At 41.3% G+C, this 19869-nt stretch overlaps 1 protein-coding gene across 1 annotated transcript; it reads left to right on the top strand.

Annotated features, from left to right (window-relative positions):
- Positions 1–12: 12 nt before the first annotated feature.
- Positions 13–19857, top strand: LOC134189414 (phosphoglycerate kinase 1-like). Its single transcript, XM_062657671.1, has 12 exons — positions 13–163; positions 225–275; positions 8282–8434; positions 10151–10218; positions 11338–11414; positions 15579–15802; positions 15868–15982; positions 16615–16749; positions 16810–16931; positions 17035–17135; positions 17187–17285; positions 19677–19857. Exons 1-12 carry the CDS (start codon positions 102–104, stop codon positions 19715–19717), a joined length of 1248 nt encoding a protein of 415 aa, XP_062513655.1. The 5' UTR covers positions 13–101; the 3' UTR covers positions 19718–19857.
- The last annotated feature ends 12 nt before the right edge of the window (positions 19858–19869 follow it).

Genomic DNA, 19869 nt, shown 5'->3' with positions numbered 1-19869 from the left:
CCTGGCATTTCCCGGGAATTTTTTACAACCGGGGTAACCGATCTGACCTGCCGCCAGTTGAAACTTGTCGTGGTCACTTTTCTAGTTTGCTAGACAGCTGTATGGCTCTCAATAAGTTGAGCATCGACGCTTTGGATTTGCAAGGGAAGCGAGTGGTGATGAGGTGCCTGCGTGCATGATGTCCATGTGTTCATGTGGTGTACTTATGTTGTGTTGTCCGTAAGAGTGGATTTCAATGTGCCATTGAAGGGACAGGAAATCACAAATAATCAAAGGTTCGTTTCTAATATCTTGCAGCCATCAATTATTGATTAATTTAATATTTAATTTAATTAATGTAACAATATTGATTAAATTAATATTTAATATTAAACATTGTATTATATGGTTTTTATTTTTCTGAAATGATGCAATTTTAAAGGGATCACAGAAAGTAAAGGAGTATAGTCAAGGGTGATGGAAGCCAATATAAATTGATCATTTAGCTAAAGTGCTCCAGATTAGCGCGCACTAAATAGACATGTCATGCAAAAATTTGCGCATGCTATCCAGCTCTCTTTAATTAAAACAGTTACATCACTGAAAACTTGCTAAACAACCTTATTTGCTTCTCACAAACACCTATGACTCTGAAAATGGAAACCTCTGAATATTGCAAAACCCACATTACGGTCAAACATGCGCACTGAAATGTTTGATATGCAGCACACTGGTAAAACATATATTAACTATTTAATCACCTACCTCTAAACCAAAAGTATGCACTAGTGGACAACTGGCCAAAGTCCATTTTTAAAAGTTATCTGGCCATGGGCTGGACTGGTTTTATTATCCATGATACTTCGGACATTTGAATGTCAAGAATACATGTATCTTTAGTCCCAAGACTGAACATCGATTTGACGTGTGTTCATAGGAACAATGAGCACTTTGTGAAGAGCGATAAACAATTAGCCATGAACTGTAGTATAGTGTCATTGGTTCTTTTTTTACAGACACATGCTAACTTCTCAAATGGCATTTGGTAAGCTCAAGCATCTAGTAAGGCTTCAGCAAATCAGCGGGATTTTGATGCAATGACATTAGCTCATACAGTAAACTGGTTTTTTATTGTCTACAAAATTTAAGATATCTTTAATATCAATAAGCAGACAAAAGGCAAACAAACATATAGACATATGACAATCAGCACTTACTGTAAAATACACTTCATGATTCTAGTTACTGTATGGTGTTCTAATAAGTCTTCAGCTTCCGATCGAACTAGTCTCAGTAGATTTTTATGGGTGCAGTCTGTAGCTACATCTTGACGCTCATCTGGCCTCAGAGATTGAGCACTTCTCCTATCTTCATCCAACTGTGGGAGACCCACCTGCGGCGCAATAGCTTGTTTTGTTGGCTGTAAACCCCTTGCAGCAGCTTCAACTTTTATTTGCACGTAGAACAAGTATATGCTCTTCTTGCGTTAGTTTCAATTGTTCAATGCACGTTTCCAACTGATGATTGTGAAGACTGAGCAATAAAAAAGTTGTTTTAGCTATTTCCAATTCTGTACTGAAATAAAAATTCATCCAGCGTTGTTTCCAGTGGTCCCTGGTCGTTTTTCATTAACTTCATGGTTGCCTTGAAGGTTTGAATCGCCCTCTCGGCCAGCCCATTAGAGGACGTGTGATAGGGTATTGTTGTAATATACACAATTCCCTTGGTCTTCATGAAGTTCCCAAATTCTTGACTTGTAAAGGCCGAACCATTATCACTGACAATGATTTCAGGTAGTCCGTGGGTTGCAAGAATGGACTGTAGCACCCGAATGGTAGGTCCAGTTGCGGGGGAACTCAGTGGTTTACTTCCAACCATTTGGAGTACGCATCTGACAGTCTAAAGAACCACCGCCCCAAGAATGGCCCTGTAAAGTCAATATGTAATCTTGACCATGCACATTCTGGCTGTGCCCAAGGGTGAAGAGACGCTTTTGGTGGTGATCGCTGATGTTATTGGCATGTACCGCAAGACTTTGCTCTCTTCTCTATATCAGCATCCAATCCTGGCCACCAAATGTAACTTTGTGCTAGGCTCTTCATTCTAGATACCCTCAGGTGAGCCACATGTAATTCCTCCAACGCCATCAGCTATGCCTTCTGGGGTATAATGACCTGTGACCCCACAGTACACAACCACCCAAGACATGTAGCTCATGCCAGCAATTCCAGTAAGGTCGGAGCTCAGAGTCCACTTCTCTTGGCCATCCACTCAACACAGTGCCTGACAGTTGCCAGTTGTCCATCTCTCTTTGTAAATTGCCGAAGCTGTACGGTTGTTGTCGGTCTGGCAGTGGTCATTTCCAAGATGTGCAGCGATAGCACTGATTCACTGGGGTTCTCTGCACTTCCGGTTTAACAGGCAAAGGTAAACAACTGAGTGCATCAATGTGGGCATTTGTTGTCTTTGGTCGATAATGTAGTTTGTATTGATAGCCAGACAACATTATTGCCCAATGCTGCATTTGACCTGGTGCCATAAAGGCAGGCCCTTATTCTTTCCTAACAGCGAGACCAATGGCTTGTGGTTGGTAAGGATTGTAAATGCTGTTCCAATCAAGCATTGGTGGAACTTCTTCTCTCCGAACAGCAATGCGAGTTCTTCGCTGTTTATCTGCACATATCTCCTTTCTGCTTCAGCCAAGCTCCTGGATGTGAAAGCGATTGGTCGCTCAGTATCGTCATTTAGCCGGTGTGAAAGAACGGCTCCTACCCTGTACAGTGAGGCATCACAGGCTAAGACGACTTCCTTCTTTGGGTCAAAATGTAGCATCACCTGACTAGACTGGAGAGCCTCCTTCGCTCGTCTGAATGCTTTTTTATGCTCGTCTTTCCACTGCCACCGTACATTCTGGTGCAACAGTTGATACAAAGGAGCCAGCCTTGAAGCCAGTTTCGGTAAAAACCGGTCATAGTAATTAATCATACCCAAGAAGGATCGTAACTCTGTTTTGGGTTTAGGTACAGCTTGAATAGGCATAACTTTCTTCTGGTCTGGTGCTAGCCCCTGGCTATTGATAGTATGGCCTAGTTAACTGATTTCATTCCGCAAAACGTGCATTTAGCTGGCTTTAGCTGCATTCCCGAGTTGGCTAGGCATTGTAATACCATTTCTAGGATCTGCAAGTGTTCTTCAAGACAACATCCGGTAACTAGAATATTGTCTAAATAGACCACTGTCATGGGAATATCCTGAAGGAGGGTGTCCATTACTCTTTGAAAATGGCTGGACCTGAGGCCTCCCCAAACGGCAGGCGTTTGTACTTGAACAACCCCCAAGCGAGTCTTTATGACTATGTACTTCTGCGATGTCTCATCAAGTGCCACCTACTGATAAGCTTGGCTCAGATCTAACTTGGTGAACAATTGACCTCCAGCTAGGGAGGCAAATATATCATTGATCTTGGGCAATGGGTATTTCTCAAGAAGCAGCCTGGTTAATCATCAACCTAAAGTTACCACATATCCTCATTGAAGCGTTCTTTTTTAAAGCCGGTACTACCGGAGCAGCCCAATCAGAGAATCGAACGACTTCTATAATTTTGTCTCGTTCTAACCGTCTTAACTTCTGTTTGACTAGCTCTTTGTATGCATATGGTACAGGCCTAGGCTTGAAAAAATCGAAGTGCGGAATCTGATCTCACTGCTATCGATGCTGTTGCTCCCTCCAGTAGTCCCGTCTCCTCCTTGAATGCTTCCTGGTATTTGCTGACAAGTTCCTTCTGTTGAATCCTTCCTTCTTCCTCTTTCAGTTTTAGGTCCTGCATCCAGTTTCTACCGAGCAAGTTTGGATCCTTGCCTTTGACAATGATCAATGGCAGAGAAGCCACCTGCTATCCATATCTCACTTTCGCATCTGTTTTACCAACCAAAGTTAGTGATTCTCCTGAATATGTCCTTAATTGTACTTGTGGCCTACGCAATCCAAGGGCCTTTTGTTTAGACCATAATGCATTAAAAGTAGCTTATTCACAAGTGTTACCGCTGCCCCAGTGTCTATCTCCATCTCCACCTTCTGTTGATTAATCATAACCTCTACCTTGAGTGGCTTTACTTCATTGCCACACCCCATTATTTGTACCACGTTCATTGCCGTCACTAACATTTCTTCTGATTCCTGGAAATCCTCTTCTTGGCTTGTTTGGTGGGCTACCTCTGTTTCCTCTTGTTGATTTGACTGACTTTGGCACGCTCTTGTGATATGGCCTCATTTCTTGCACTTCCTACACTCTGCTGTCTGAAAACGGCATGACTTGGGAAGATGTCAACCCAAACAACGATAACACTTATTCTTTTCTGGTGTATGGTCCTTCTTACTTCATGTTTGCTGTGCTGCCACTGGTGCTTGATTTGCTGTCAATGTAAGACCACCTTGTTGCATTTCTAGTGAATTATTTGCAGCTGTTTCCATTGCTCGGGCAATCTGCAGGGCGTCCTCAAATGTCAAGTTGACTTCTTGCAGGAGTCTCCACTGAATCTTCACTTCATTTATCCCGCACACACCAGTCTGTCTCTGCTGCATGAGAAGGTTGTGAATGAGTTTTGTATGTTTGAGTGCCACTTAAGCTCAACAACGCTGCCTTCCATTGGTCTTTGTCAGTCACCTTGTTCGCCATAAAGTAAAATCTTAGTTGTTCGACTTAGTGTTCTCATTCATCTTGAGTTTCATCAAAGGGCCCCACTTTCCCGATCATTGACGCCGTTTGCTAATATGTAGTGTCTAGCACTCTAATTCAACAACACAACAAAGCTCGCCAAACAAAGTCAGTCTCTAGCACTGCGCAGGCGCCCTAGAGGCACCTCTCCCAAAACAACCGTAGAACTATTACACTAGACGATATTGTCGTAACTGGAAGGACAACCAAAGAACACTTGAGAACTCTGGAAATTGTTTTGGCAAGGCTGGAAGAGCATGGGTTGAGATTGAATAAGCAGAAGTGTAAGTTCCTTCAAGAGAAGGTGGAGTACTGTGGTCATGTTAATTCAAAGGAGAGTGCCCATCAGTCTCAGAAGGAAGTGATGGCAATCATTGATATGCCTCCTCCAAATAATCAAGCACAACTTTGATCATTTTTGGGAAAGATCCAATAGTACTCTCTGTTCCTTCATTTACAGTCTTTGAATCGACTGTTACGCAGAAATGTTTGATAAGTGTGGCAGAAAGAACAGTAAGAGAACTTCCAAGTGGTGAAGACTATGCTGATGAAGGAAACGGTACTTGTACATTTCAATCTGGATTTGAAAGTTATTTTAGCCACTGATAGTTCTTCATATGGACTGGGAGAGGTTTTATGTCACAGGATGGCCGACAGTTTAGAGAGATCGATTGCATATGCTTCCAGAACGTTCTCACAGACGGAAAGGAACTACTCACAAATAGAGAAAGAAGTGTTGTCAATTGTCTGGGAGTGAAAAAGTTTCAACAGTATTTAGAAGGTCGACATTTCACTTTACTTACTGATCACCAACCACTCAAGTACATTATGAATCCAGGTAAGGCTGTTCCAATGACTGCAGCAGCACGGATGCAGCAATGGTGTGTGTTTCTTAGTGCGTTCAGTTATGCTATTGATTACCAACGCACTGACAAGCATGCCAACTGTGATGGTCTATTCAGACTTCCTCAATCTCCTGTGGATCATATAGATGAAGTTGACATGTTTGTTTCGAGTATCACAGACAGTTTACCTGTGACTTAAAGTGATCTGCCAGTGTTCACATGCTATGATCCTCTTGGCAGCTGGATATGTCCAATCCGGATAGCTCAAGACCACGAGGATCGTGATCTTGCTCTTTTGAGCTGTCTTTGCATAGTGAAATTCTGATTTGGGGAATGAGAGCTATAGTTCCACAGAAGCTTTAGCATTGGGTATTGCAGTGTCTTCATGAGGGTCATATTGGTGTAGTCAAAATGAAGGGACTTGCTTGAAGCTATGTGTAGTGGCACAACGTTGATCAAGATATTGAGTCTGAAGCCAAATTATGCTCTGGATGCCAGGCAGCAGCTACCGCACCTTCACGCGCTCCACTGCGTAAATGGGAATTTCTTGCATCTCTTTGGCAAAGACTACACATTGATTGACTTTGCTGGTCCAATGAACGGTAGGTCATATCTTGTGGTGGTGGATGCGCATACGAAATGCCTGAAATATTTTGTCATGAAGAACACTACACTAACATTATGCATGATGTCGCCTTATACAGAGTAATATTATTAGTGGAGAGGAGAATTCTAAGCAAGAGTATGAACAACTGCATCATTTAGTCATTTGCAGCTTTATTCTATTTTGAAGGACTCCTAGAAGTCAGCTGTGACCTGTTTGTCTTATTGTACTGTACACTTACCTAATTCTTACAAACAGTTCACTAATGCAAATTGATGCAGTCGTGGTCTTTATTGAATCTAGACTTCAGCTATAAGCCTTACTGATCTATGAGTCCATGTCCTTTTGAGAGCTGATGGTTTTCTGCAATGCTGATGCACTGTCATATTTGGTAATACTGAAAAGATTTATGTGGCATTTTCATGGGCTAAAATTTCAAGAAACTAATAAGTATAAATGGAATCTGCATTGCTATTGTACTTGTGCATACGTTTTGCTGTATTCACCATACATGGATTGAAAGTTGTTCATTTCACTTTGAAAATACAGTAGAAGCCCACCTTGCAACCACCTGGAACTATTACCACTTCAAAAATACAATTACTATTCTCCAGTTTCAAACTTTTTGTGCATCTCTCCAATACATTGTGTACTCATAAATATGACTACCTTGGAATTCAGAATTGCGTCCAACTTGTACAGTCTCAATGACCTTCTAATCTCTGAAGTAAGACTACATTCATGCTCATTTTATCAGTAATCGCCTATGAAAATGGCAAAGCAAATCCATGAAGAGAAAAGTACTCTTACTTGAGGAGAAAGTGAGACTGATTTGATGAGAATGCCAGGCAAAGTCAATAGCAACTTGCTACAATTTAGTTTGGTATTGGAAATTAATTGTGACACAAGTGCAGTGTACGTATACTGTCATTTGTAGTGTCAGATGTAGCGTGCTGCAACAGACATCCCGGATCTACTGAGACATAACCTAGTGACTCCATGCTGATTCAGAACAAAGACTACCTTGGAAATAAGTCCAACAGGGTGTGGTGCCAAAAAAGATGGTTGTAATTTTGGGGGTTACACTGTATGTTACCAACTGTTGCAAAACAGACCATCTTTAACAGATTTACTTGTGCAACTACCATATGAACAGTTGTAGTCATTGTGTCTAAAGGTTATATAATACCAAGGGAATGCCCGTTTCAGCAAATGTGAGGTTGGTATGTGTGTTATTGCCATAACAGTGGCAATTCTAATGTGTGTGTGTGTGTGTGTGTGTGTGTGTGTGTGTGTGTGTGTGTGTGTGTGTGTGTGTGTACGTGTGTGTGTGTGTGTGTGTGTGTGTGTGTGTACGTGTGTGTGTGTGTGTGTGTGTGTGTGTGTGTGTGTGTGTGTGTGTGTGTGTGTGTGTGTGTGTGTACATGCATGTGTGTGTACATGCACGTGTGTGTGCATGTGTGTGTGTGTGTGTGTGTGTGTGTGTGTGTGTGTGAGTGTGTGTGTGTGTGTGTGTGTGTGTGTGTGTGTGTGTGTGTGGGTGTACCATTTTTGTTTTATGAGAAAGTTAATTTAGTTGTGGAAGATAAGAGCTGCAAGTTGACGTCAACAAGTCACTTTTTCTTTGTCATATTAGTGCATGTGGTTTTAGCCATTAATGATTTTATCCTTGTGATGATCATATGATGATCTGAGCTGATTGGTGACAATCTGGAGAGTTTTTAACATAAATTATGGCATGGGAAGTCGTTGTTTGACTTTTAGAGGCTATTTATGTACTAATTTGAAAAGCAATAAGGAAAAGTTTCACTGCAACAAGACTCAATAGGACTCTGTTTTTACAACAGTAAATGTGTGAGTTCTTTTTGTGAAACCCAACTTTTAGTATTGCTCATACATGATTAACTTGCTCGCTATACTTATTAGAAGAGAAGTTCCTTGATAAATGGTGGGTAAATTGGCACAAATCTATTGTTATATTGGTTAATTAATAAGTAGAGTTATGCTTGATGATACGATTGACTGTTTCCTACACCAATAATTTACTTTTAAAGGAAAAATATATACAAGTTACTGTGTAGTATATGCTATATTTGTCGTTTTTCATGTTTGTCTGGTTATTACAACTTGCTGCTTTAGGATTGTTGCAGCTTTACCAAGCATTCGTTATGCTCTTGAACATGGGGCAAGAAGTGTTGTGTTAATGAGTCATCTTGGACGTCCAGATGGGCTACCAAATGATAAATACTCTTTGGGCCCTGTTGCAACTGAACTTCAAAAACTGCTTGGAAGGTGAGTGTGAAAGATAACTTATTCATAATTGTGTGCGTGAAAGTGAGTGAGTGAGTGAACCAATACTTTATTTTTAGGTAGTTAGGTAATGGATTATTGTAGTTAGCATAACAGTATGTTTTGATTGAGTAGTCATGTAATCGATCTAAATAAAAGTGAGTGAGTGAGAGGCTGTGCGGCTCCATGATCGAGCAGTTCCGGAGTGTTTTCAAAACATCATTGGGTGCAAGTTGTCTAGAAAAACAGTGTGAGCAGCTTGCCTTGTCTATAAGTGAGGTAGGCTCTATTTTAATTTTGACAGCAAATGTGGCTACTTGTGCCTATCTTGGCACTTGGTCAAACACATTCAAGGGTTTGCAAGAACTTCAGCAGATCTTGAAAAATTGTGTATCAAAGTTTTGGCAAGCAGGTTCTCCATTGCAACAGAATTGAAATCTGACTTGAATGATGTCCACAACATGTGTGAATCTGCTCATGAGTTGATACCATCTATCAGTGATCTGTCAAGTAATGCGAAGAAACTGCAATCACACTTAAGTTCTATCAAGAAGGCCAAAAAATTCAGTCGTTTCTTCAGTCATTTAAGCAATGATCAGGACAGGGCAAGAATTTGAAGTTGCAGAGGTCCTAATGAAGGAAGCTGGCTAGATGCTACACCAAGTTTGCAGCTCTTTACACATGGCAATGTGCACTTTGCATTGCTTGCCTTTGCGGCTTGGTGCAGCGATACCTGCCCTAGGAAACTTGGCAGTTGTACCACTGAATGTGGGGATGTAGTCGACAGTGATGGTTACGATGTTTGGTCTGCAAGTGGTGGGAGGACCTCTTCATCACCACGATTAAGTCTTGGATGCCTTTATGCTATGCTCCAGTCTCTTGACTACTGCTGTAGGAAAGAGCTTACAGCTCAATTGTTAAGGAAACAATGACCAGGCATTGCTGTATATGATTACAAAGCCAGCAAAAAAACTCATGTTGGATATAGTTGTGACACATCCTTGTCAAAAACAAATATAGGAGGAGGAAGGACAATGCAGGCTTTGCAACAAAATCCAAGGAATGCGGCAAGAACAGCAAGTACCTAAAAACAGCAACATTACTCTGCTAGGTATTTCATCCCTTAGCCGTAGAGGTTTATGGCCATTGGGGCTAAACGGCAATGGGACTTATTAGAGGAGGTAGCCTTCATTGCACCAACTTGCCTAAATATGAAGTCGTCTGATTTCAAGAATATTTGACATAGACGTATTGCTGTTTGCTTACAACAACAGAACACTGAGACCATCATGAAGAAGATCACCAATGTTGTTTCGAAGGCCCCTGTGGATTGGAACAGTTTGTCACAGCCATGAGTTTGTTCCTTTCAGTGATTGCTTGTCAGTAGAATTTGTGTGTTAGCTTTGTTTGTTCCATTTTATTGGTTCTATCATGAAGTGTTTGTGTAGTTAATTTAATATGTAGCATAGACTGGACTGTTACCTAGAAAAGACATGGATTTTAATGTACTGCATGTGTAATTTTTTGCTTTGGCGCTTTGATTACTGTTGAACTTCAAATATACTAAGTGAGTAAGTGGGTGGGTAGGTGAGTGAGTGGATGAGTTTTACAGATTTAGCTGCTATGTTTAGCACTGCATGGTTGTACTTGCGATTACAACTATTATATACCAAAGAAATGTGAATAAATGTGAGTGAGAGCTACGTGTTATCAATGCAGAGATGTGTTGTTTCTCAATGATTGTGTTGGAGAAGAAGTTGCCACTGCATGTGCTCAACCAGAAACAGGTATCAGTGCAAAAAACTTTTATGACACACCTGCGTATGTGAGTAAATTGGTTTTTTTGTCAGTACAACTTTTCTTGTTAATGTCACATTCACGTTTACTGGCATTCAACAGGCAAACTACGTAGATTACTAAAAGTGAAATGCATTAATTAATTGCATTGCAAGAAACTATTACAAGATATTGTTTAGATATGGTAAAGGTGTTTGAGGTACATTGCTGAATGTACTGATACTGTCTTAGTAGTTTCTAATAGTATGCTGTGAAACAGGGTAGCATTGACGTAGTGTCGCAGTATGTGGTAGTTTCGTACGGGGAGCAACTATGAGGTGTTGCATTGATATGGTGGTGTTCATGAACTGGACAAGTTCTAGTTTGGAGTGCGATGGGTGAAATGATGCTACATTGTATGTGTGCATAGATGGAGCCATACAGATAATTACATGTTACTGTATTGATTGATATCAACAAGACTTTTTGGACGTTACTGTAATGCGGAACGATTGTACAATATGAACAGCTAGATGCATTGAGGTGTCTTTTTATTTGTCTGTTTGTTTGTTGTCTTTTAACCTCATGTTGTCTTGTTTATCTTCATGTATGTTTATCAACGTTACTGTTCTTCCTATTGATCACAACAGTTAAAACTGCAATGTTATTGTCTACACTAAGCAAATTCTAAACACCAACCTGTCTGTGTGTGTAAAGGAGACCACTCTTTATCAATCTTGAAACAGTACATCGTCTTAGGCCTTGCAAGGCTTGTTTATTAGCCAACATGTCTGTTTGTCTGTCCTTTATGTTGGACTAGCTATGACTGTTTGCATATCAGTGTGTGATAGTGGTTTGTCGTCATCATTTCTCTAAAATGGTTGGCAAGATATGGTACAGTAGTTACTTTTATTTTTTAATTTTTGTAATTTTTCTTACATAGACGTGTTTACATGTTTAGGTGAAGCAAGTGCAGTAACTGCTGTATTGGTTATATATGTGTATGCACTAATACATTTATTTGTTCATGCACAATTACATCTTGTGTTCATCTCTCTTTTGCAACCAACTAATCATTTACAATTGGTTCTGATGGTTGTTCATTACGAGCACTACATTTCATTCTTTAGGAAGTGTGATCTTGCTGGAAAATCTTCGTTTTCATGTAGAAGAAGAGGGAAAAGGAAAAGATCATGAAGGAAAAAAGGTAAATTATATAAGTCATTATAATTCTCCTTTTTGCCGCGTTGATAGACACCAGTGGGCTTACTTGGAGAGACAGCTTCTGATTACTGAGGCGGATCTATGCTTAATGCCACCCAGCACTGGGCACGCAGGACTGCAGCCTGCCACTGTTGCCTGACAGCACGAATAACTCGCTACCGCGTGGCAGCTGCCACCACACCTAACAATAGCCTCGTCCCCAGAAATACCACTGGTTGTCAAGGGTACGCCCGTACCCTGATGGACTGCCGCGTGCTTTGCGATCCCGGTGGGGCTGCTCCCCAAACACCCTTCCAAGCAAGCGTGAGTATGCGTCGGCTTGTCGAGGCACCACGCAAGATAGAGACATGAACTAGATGCAACACAATTGCTGATTTATTTCTATTATTTCCACTTGCTTATGCAACGCACTGCAGACCACAACCCTTGTGTATCTGATCATACGTCTTGAAGCGGTCTGAGATAGCCTGCCTGGATGTGAAAGAGACGAACCGTCGATAAATACACCCTGTTAGTTTCTGTTCCAACATGTTCTTGCCTGGTAGTGAAACAGATGGACTATAATGATCCGTCTACTTCGTCCCAGCATCGAGCCGGCTCTCAAGAAGCTGCTCTACGGAATACCTTGTCGTATTGTAGCCATGCCGCTGTAGTAAATCGACTGGCTGCTTAGCAATTAATAGCTGGTGACCAAATAACTCAGATGCTCGACTTGGGTTATCCATTGTTAGCGTGTTTGCAAACAAAGACCATGCCGTCAGCCACGAAGTAAGGTTCGTCACCAAGCGGCGTTGGTGTTTCTGTGCTGTGCTCAGACCTGCAGGGCCAACCTCTAATGCGACGTGTCACTGGTCGGCCATTGCACCGGCTGCGTATACAATTGAACTGGGGCATTCAGCCAACAACGCATTGAAATCAACGAGCTTGCTTCTAAGGATCTTTCGAACCCATTTTCAGAAACAGCTAGGATAGACGCTATGCGATGAGTGAGGCCGATCGATAGGCATACCTGTCTGTGTGTGACATTGAGCTGGCCGCTTCATGTCCTCTTCATCTTCCGAGAGCTCAGGTGTAACAGAACAGATGGTCCCCTGCCCAACTTGTCCCCCCCCCCCCGGACACAATGGACTGGTCTAGGGTGTACCCCGGACACTCTCGCCCAAGCCTGTAATGTCCCCCTTGGAATATCTGGTTCGGGGGAAGAAAACGTAGTCCAGCCTATTGTGTCCGGGGACAGTATAATCCAGTCGAAAGCAGTGCACTTGTCATGCCAATAGCTTTTGTCGTAGCGAATTGATTTTGGGCAGCTTTTTCACAGTCGCAATCAGACCTATGATCACTGCTAAGCCACATGGTACAGCAGTGCATGATGAGCAATGCCCTACGAACGGTCTGGATTGCACTTCGTTCATATCATATCTACGAGCTATCGGTAAGTATTCTAAGTATAACTAAACACATCGTCTAATAAGTGTTCGTACACACCATCTCTACTGTCTAACAGTCTTCTTAATTATTGCACTTAGAACATTGCCATGGGCTTGATGCTGTGCCCAGTCCAACTCACTTAAGATGGTAAAACATTTCACATGTGTCACACTCAATCATGTCATCTATGGTATCTGGCATCATGCAAGTACAATGAAGTTTGATCACCCTGAGTCGAAGTCTATGAGGACGACTGATGCCCACGGTCTTCATCTTCAGGGGAAAAGCCACCATTGGTTTTTATCAAAACATTTCAGGAGATGCTGTCGCATCAGACTTTGTTCGAAATTGGGTAGCAACGACTTGCTATGGTCGTCTGCTGACGAAATCATTGCACCTTCGCTACTCTATCTGACGAACAACGGACGAATATTCGAATGTGGATGTTACCCGGATATAGATATGACGTTCCTCGAATGTAGCTAAGTCCCGTGTGTGGAGTAACAGATAGTGTCCAGGGAGATAAACCAGATTTTGTAAGGGGACATTATAGGCTTGATCACAATTGTTCGGTTGGATACCCTGGACCTGAAAATTTGGTCCAGGAGAAAGCTTGGGCAGGGGACCAGATATTTCAAGGGGGGACATTATAGGCTTGGGCAAGAGTGTCCGGGGGACACCCTGGACCAGTCCATTGTGTCCGGGGGGGGGGGGGAGGGACAAGTTGGGCAGGGGACCATCTGTTCTGTTACACCGGCGTACTTGCTATTCCTCGTGCAAGCCTTGTGCGTTTTGAATTTGAGAAAGTGTGCCGCTGGTTTCTCGAGATTTGCTCTGCCAGAACTTGTTGCACCTGCGCGCCATCTACGTCTACCCGCTACTTTCTGCATGTACCATCTTTGTCACCAATTCAGAGATAAACTGCTGCTGCTCCGTGGATAACATAGGTCTCGTTCCCGACTGCGTTATCTCTTTTTGCCCGTGCTTCCTCTTCCTTTCAACCCTGGTATTCAGTTTGTGGGAACCACCGGATGCTACTGGGAACTCGGTCTCGGACTCTGAGTGTGCACCCTCATCCACGTCTGTTCGTGTCTCGTTCCAATGGTTCCATAATCTCATGGCTTTTCATTCTTTGTGCCAATTGATACCAGGTTAAGGCTGTTCAATTCTAGCTCCAGCGTTTCACCTGACAGAGCCAAGTACTCTTGAAGCGACCGAACTGAGTGAGAAGTAGCTGTGCCCTTTTTGCGGCATAACAGAAACAGATGCTACTACACTGTACAGAGTCCACTACTGTCTAGTCCGCCAAACACGTTTCTATGTACATTAAAAGTACCTGTACACTCTTCTAATGCCCGTCATCATCGTGTTAACATTTATTTAGCTCTGCTAAATAGTCCATTATTGCAAACTAAAGAAATGCAGGCATTTGTCAACAGTAACTGACATACCATGTTTTTATTGTAATAATTGTGACTTTTGTTGTTTCCAAGTCTTTTTTATGTAACTTTATTTGTTGGGAAGAACAGATTATGTATGTTGCTTTCAGCATTGACATAACTCAACTGTTTACCTACATTTTGTATTTGTAGGTAGTATAGGTAGGTATGGTGCCATATTATTTGATTCATACAAAAGATAATTGAAATAGAACTAGCCGTTCAAGGCTTGTCAAAGCTGTTGTGTGTTATTATTCGTCTAGACAAAAGTCAAGTGTGTTGGTGATGCATGATGATGAGGACTAGTGATGGATCTGATAGAGGTTTACTGTCTATGTTAGGATATGATTATGAACTATGAGACTTACACATTGTCAAGTAGAATTTTGAATATCAGAAATGGATGAGATTCTTTGCAAAGGTTGGGGCTTTCAATAATCTCATACCTGACAACCTATTTGGAAACTGTTTTCAAAGAAGCTCCTGTATTAATGATATGTTGTCAGCTATTTTTAATGGTAAGTTGCTGTATAATGAATGGCTTAGTAAGTACCTTGCCTATACTAGTACATGCAGTTTGTAGCAGAAAAATTGACTTAAGTGAAGTTTTGACATATGTAGTCTTCAAGAGTTGATTGGGTAGTATATATTGTTTATGTGTACGTGTAGTACTTTTGTACTGTGCCTTGCTAATCTAGTTTGTGTTATTTTGCCACTCAGCCTGGAGCAGTGTACTGTACAAATGTTTGCATTTATTTATTCATTTATACAAATTATTTAGTACTTATACTCGAACAAGGAAACCATCCAAAAACAACCAGACACGTAGCAAGAGTGTGTATGACCCTCAGATAACATGTAATGTACACCTTGGAAAGCCTTGGAGATATGCCTCTGCTCTAGTAGTAGCAGTGACTTGTATCAAAGTGGGAGTTACTGGTATGTAACACGAGATCAACTGAATTGTGTACATTGTCACATTGTTTCCTACGCAACTGGACTGGTTTGAAGCATTATTGTCTTTGAGAAATGGCTTTTGATTCCATGTTTTGGACAAAAGTATAGAAATACACGTGTTTACACACCCAAGAAATACACATCTTTGGGTGTGTAAAACATTTGGCCTTGTGTTTTTTAAAAAAGTACTTTGTACTTAAGTTGACTTGTATTCTACTGCATGGTCTGCGTAGATGTCATTGAAACTGTCCAAGAGAAGATTTGCATTTAGTTACTAGTTGACATTTATTCTTTTACTACAAACGATTTTGTGGAATGCACAGGTGACTGCTACCAAAGATGCAATTGAAGCGTTCCGATCATCTCTCACTCAGCATGGAGATGTTTATGTCAATGATGCATTTGGTACTGCACATCGTGCTCATAGTTCAATGGTTGGAATCAAGAGTGATCAAAGAGCATCAGGCTTTCTGGTTAAGAAAGAGCTAGCTTTTTTTGCCAAGGCATTGGAGAATCCTGACCGTCCCTTTCTTGCCATACTGGGAGGGTATGTATATGTTTGACACTTTGTGAGCTGTTATGTAATGTTTTGTCAATTTCTGTTATTATTAGAGCAAAAGTAAAAGACAAGATCCAACTGATTGAAAACATGTTGGATAAAGTGAATGAGCTGATCATAGGAGGAGGAATGGCATACACATTTCTCAAAGTTTTGCATGGAATGGCGGTATGATGGAGATATTGTTTAGTCTTTAATGTTGTTGATAAGTAAATTGTACACGCCACTGTCTGCATTTATCATATATACCTCACATAGAAGGGCAATACCATTTATAGAGGGTTTATGCAAGGGTTAGCAGATAGGTTAACTAAGACATTTTGCAACTATAAGGGCATGCCCTTATTCTGCCAGCTCTGAGCATGTGTGACTAGTGTACTGTGCTGCTGCTGTATTAGATTCCCGGAAAGATGCACCCGAGAATCTCATAAGAATGCTTATTTGTAGAATGTGGACTTTTACCTATATGAGAATGACTAAAAGACTTCACAGTAACTTGTGAGGTGTTTTAGAAGAACTTGATCATCAATTGCAAGCCAAATCTTCTTCTCCTCCTTCTCCTCCTCCTCATTGCGTGATTCACATGTGTTTAGTTAGTGACAGTGTGGGAGAGCCTGGCTTGCAAGGCTTCATGTGTACCTTGAGGGTCATGGAAATGCAATTTTGTAGAAATCAATTGAGCCACAGGTACTTTATTGTAATTGCACATGTGTACATGTATGTACACACACATGCACAAACACAACAACAGTTTATGGTAGTTTATTGGCATGCATTATATTGTTGGATGTTTATTTTAGATTGGCAACTCACTGTTTGATGAGGAAGGTGCCAAGATTGTTGGAGATTTGATCAGCAAAGCTGAACGTAACAACGTGAAAGTTCACCTTCCTGTGGATTTCATCACAGCTGATAAATTTAGTGAAGACGCTAATGTATCAATAAAGTGTATCAATTTGCTATCATATGACTCTAGGCAGTGTCTTTAATTGTAGACTGGCAGTGCTACTAGAGATTCAGGAATTCCTGATGGCTGGGAAGGCCTTGACTGTGGCACCGAAAGTGTGAAACTGTTCAATGATGTTGTGGCTCGAGCTCAAACTATAGTTTGGAATGGGTGAGATGTGTTACCAGGTTACTACCTTAGTTATTAACTAAGGTGTATTGATTGAGTGCATGCTTACTTTTGTTGTGTTTGTTCATTTTTATTTACTACATAGGCCTGTTGGTGTGTTTGAATTTGACAAGTTTGCTAATGGTACTAAAGCAGTTATGGATGCTGTTGTTGCAGCCACACAGAGAGGAGCTACTACAATTATTGGTAGGTTCTATTAGGTGTCTTAATGTTCCTTTTGTCATAATCTCTGTACAGGTGGGGGTGACACTGCTACTTGTGCAGCAAAGTATGGAACTGAGGACAAGGTTAGTCATGTTAGCACTGGAGGTGGGGCCAGCCTGGAACTTCTGGAAGGTAAGTCTGCACACTCTTGTACTTTTCATGAGCGATCCATCCATTCAGTGTTAGTGACTGGATAACTTTATAGAATCTACTGCTGACTGTATCAGGGTTCTCGCTACACCGTGGCAGCGTGGCACGCTCCAGTATGAGTGCGCCACGCTCAGAAACGGTAGATAGGAGTCCAAAGTTTAACAGCTACAGAATGTATGAGAATTCCATACTACAGTACTGACACACAATACGATATTACTTAGTAAAGGTGACATTAGCCACAAATCCAGGCTCTTACAAAAGAACGTGGGATAATAGCCTAGCTCCGTATGTACTTGTGGTAATTGCAGTCCCGGATGCGCTGCCATTGATAGTCCCGGATGCGCTGCCATTGATAGTCCCGGATGCTCTTGCCGCAACACGGAAAGCACACCTTTTGTGACAATGTCCGAGAAGCATAGCACCTAGAATCTACTCTAGACTAGTCATGACTTTTTGCAAATCAACAACATTGTTTTGTGCATGTCAATCAACGCCTGACTAGACAGACTTTCTGTACTTTCGTCCATGAAACTTGCGCATGTGCAACCTATGAACATCGCTAAGAAGGGCTGAGTGGCGACCGAAGTTGATTTCCTTGCCAGTGCACTTGAATGTATGTTACACGCTACGACGTAAAATAATCCTCACTTAAGGTCGGCTCAAATGCGCATGGTCGATGTAGACATGGACCCGCCCATTCCACCACGCTCCCAAAATCTCTAGCGAGAACCCTGCTGTATGTATAGCAGCTGTTATAATCTCAATATGTACTGGTTGGATATATTGGTATAGAGATCATAATTTGATTTAGTCATCTTCAACCTCATGCTTTTCGACTTATTGTGGGTCAACAGACAAGTTGTATATGGGTATCTGTTGAGACTAGCTATAGCGGTGCTAAGTTGTGAATAGAACTCAAATATAGAGAACATCAAATGTAGACAGAATTGAATGACTAGATCGAACTTTTTAGGAAGCTGCTCATCATGCAGGCTTTTGAAAACGACTGACCCACTAACTAAAATACTGCTATGAAAGGCAGCTTGCTTGCAGTGATCCTCAAAGTTACAAGACTGTGAGAAGGCCAGAAAGCAAAGGACTTGACCATGAGAGGCTAAAATGCTCCAATTGCTGATACTATGTAAGGGCTATGTTGTATATAACAAGCAGCTCACACTAATTAAGATGGCTGTAGTGACTTGCTACAGTTACATTGAAATATGCCAGAAGACCAAGCTGAAAGTGTGGGGTGAAACGTACCATGCATTCAGTTTCTTTCCGCAGACACTGTAACACTAGATATAGAGCATTCACGAATAGCATTGATGATGCTTACTATTGGTTGCTTCTTTGCTGGGTATGGTAAGGTTATATATCATATACTGTGCTTTTTGTGACATCAGGAGAGATAATTTCAAGCAATCAGGTCGCTAATATCAATACAAATAGTTAATGCCAGTTGCAATTAAGGGGAGTGCCGGAACCATGCACCAGAGTAGTGATCAGATATTGTATAATATTGATGAAAGCTCAATTTTCTGAACTATTTTCTGCTTTAGATTAGACCACAGAGTTATGTCCAATAGAAATTGCAACTGGTGTCAACTGTTTGTGTTGATATTAGCGACCTGATTGCTTAAAATCATCTCTTCTGGTATTGTTACAAGTACAGTATGATCAGTTGCATGGTTACAAACATCACACTATCCCAACATATATGTAGGCAAGTTCTTGTGATGCCATGCCCTGCTAGGAATAAATAAATTAGTGCACTCGCGATGGGCAGTTCCTAATCAGTTTGCAAGGCAGTATCAAATTGCGCATAAGCTTGTGGTATACATATAGTTTAGTTTGCAAAAGGACAATCATCGCTGAAGAGACGATGCAACGGTAAATTACTAATTGAGGCTTTTTGAGGTCACAATGGTGTCTTGACTTTCTTGACTTTCTTGTATATGTCCAATTCGCTGACACAAACAGTAGTCAAGAGTCTTCCATTAGTGATTGAAGCTGTGGTTACACCTAAGCGTGATTGACATAGTCACACGCCTGGAGACTGGAAGTCGTTCCACCCCTAGCCGTTTTTTGAGTAAGGGTACTTGCTAAGTCACGTGACAAACTCCAAGCTTATAGTTGAAATAGATGAGTGATCTCAAGAGCGTAATGCCATTTTCCAAAGATCCATTGGTAAGATCACCAAAGAGGTGACTTTCAATGAGATTTGATTATAATCACAAGACATTACCTTTTCATCTACTCTTTGCTGCAATTGCTGTGACACAGTGCTTTCCTCTATAGCATTGTCACCGTGTAATGACTGTTGCACTAACCTTGTGTGAATTTATATCATACTGTTATTTGTATTTACAGGCAAGACACTGCCTGGTGTTGCTGCTCTTTCTGATGCTTGAAGCTCTTGGTGTGACAGGAGATTGAGATGCTCTGGATTATGTCGTTGATTTTAGGAATAGTTATCAATAATTGTGGTGTTTCCTTTGAATTGTTGTGAAACGTTTGCTTTCATGAAAATGATGACAGACCATTCCAATAACTTTACTGTGCA

This window comes from Corticium candelabrum, chromosome 14 (assembly GCF_963422355.1).
Source record: "Corticium candelabrum chromosome 14, ooCorCand1.1, whole genome shotgun sequence".
Lineage (NCBI taxonomy): Eukaryota > Metazoa > Porifera > Homoscleromorpha > Homosclerophorida > Plakinidae > Corticium > Corticium candelabrum.
The sequence above is the reverse complement of the archived record's forward strand: the minus strand, read 5'-3'. Positions and strand labels throughout refer to the sequence as shown.

Excerpts from the sequence above, each read along its gene's own strand:
- LOC134189414 (XM_062657671.1), top strand. The coding sequence starts at position 102 with ATGGCTCTCAATAAGTTGAGCATCGACGCTTTGGATTTGCAAGGGAAG. Across the intron at positions 276-8,281 it reads GAAATCACAAATAATCAAAG|GATTGTTGCAGCTTTACCAA; the intron begins GTTCGTTTCTAA and ends TTGCTGCTTTAG. Across the intron at positions 8,435-10,150 it reads CTTCAAAAACTGCTTGGAAG|AGATGTGTTGTTTCTCAATG; the intron begins GTGAGTGTGAAA and ends TTATCAATGCAG.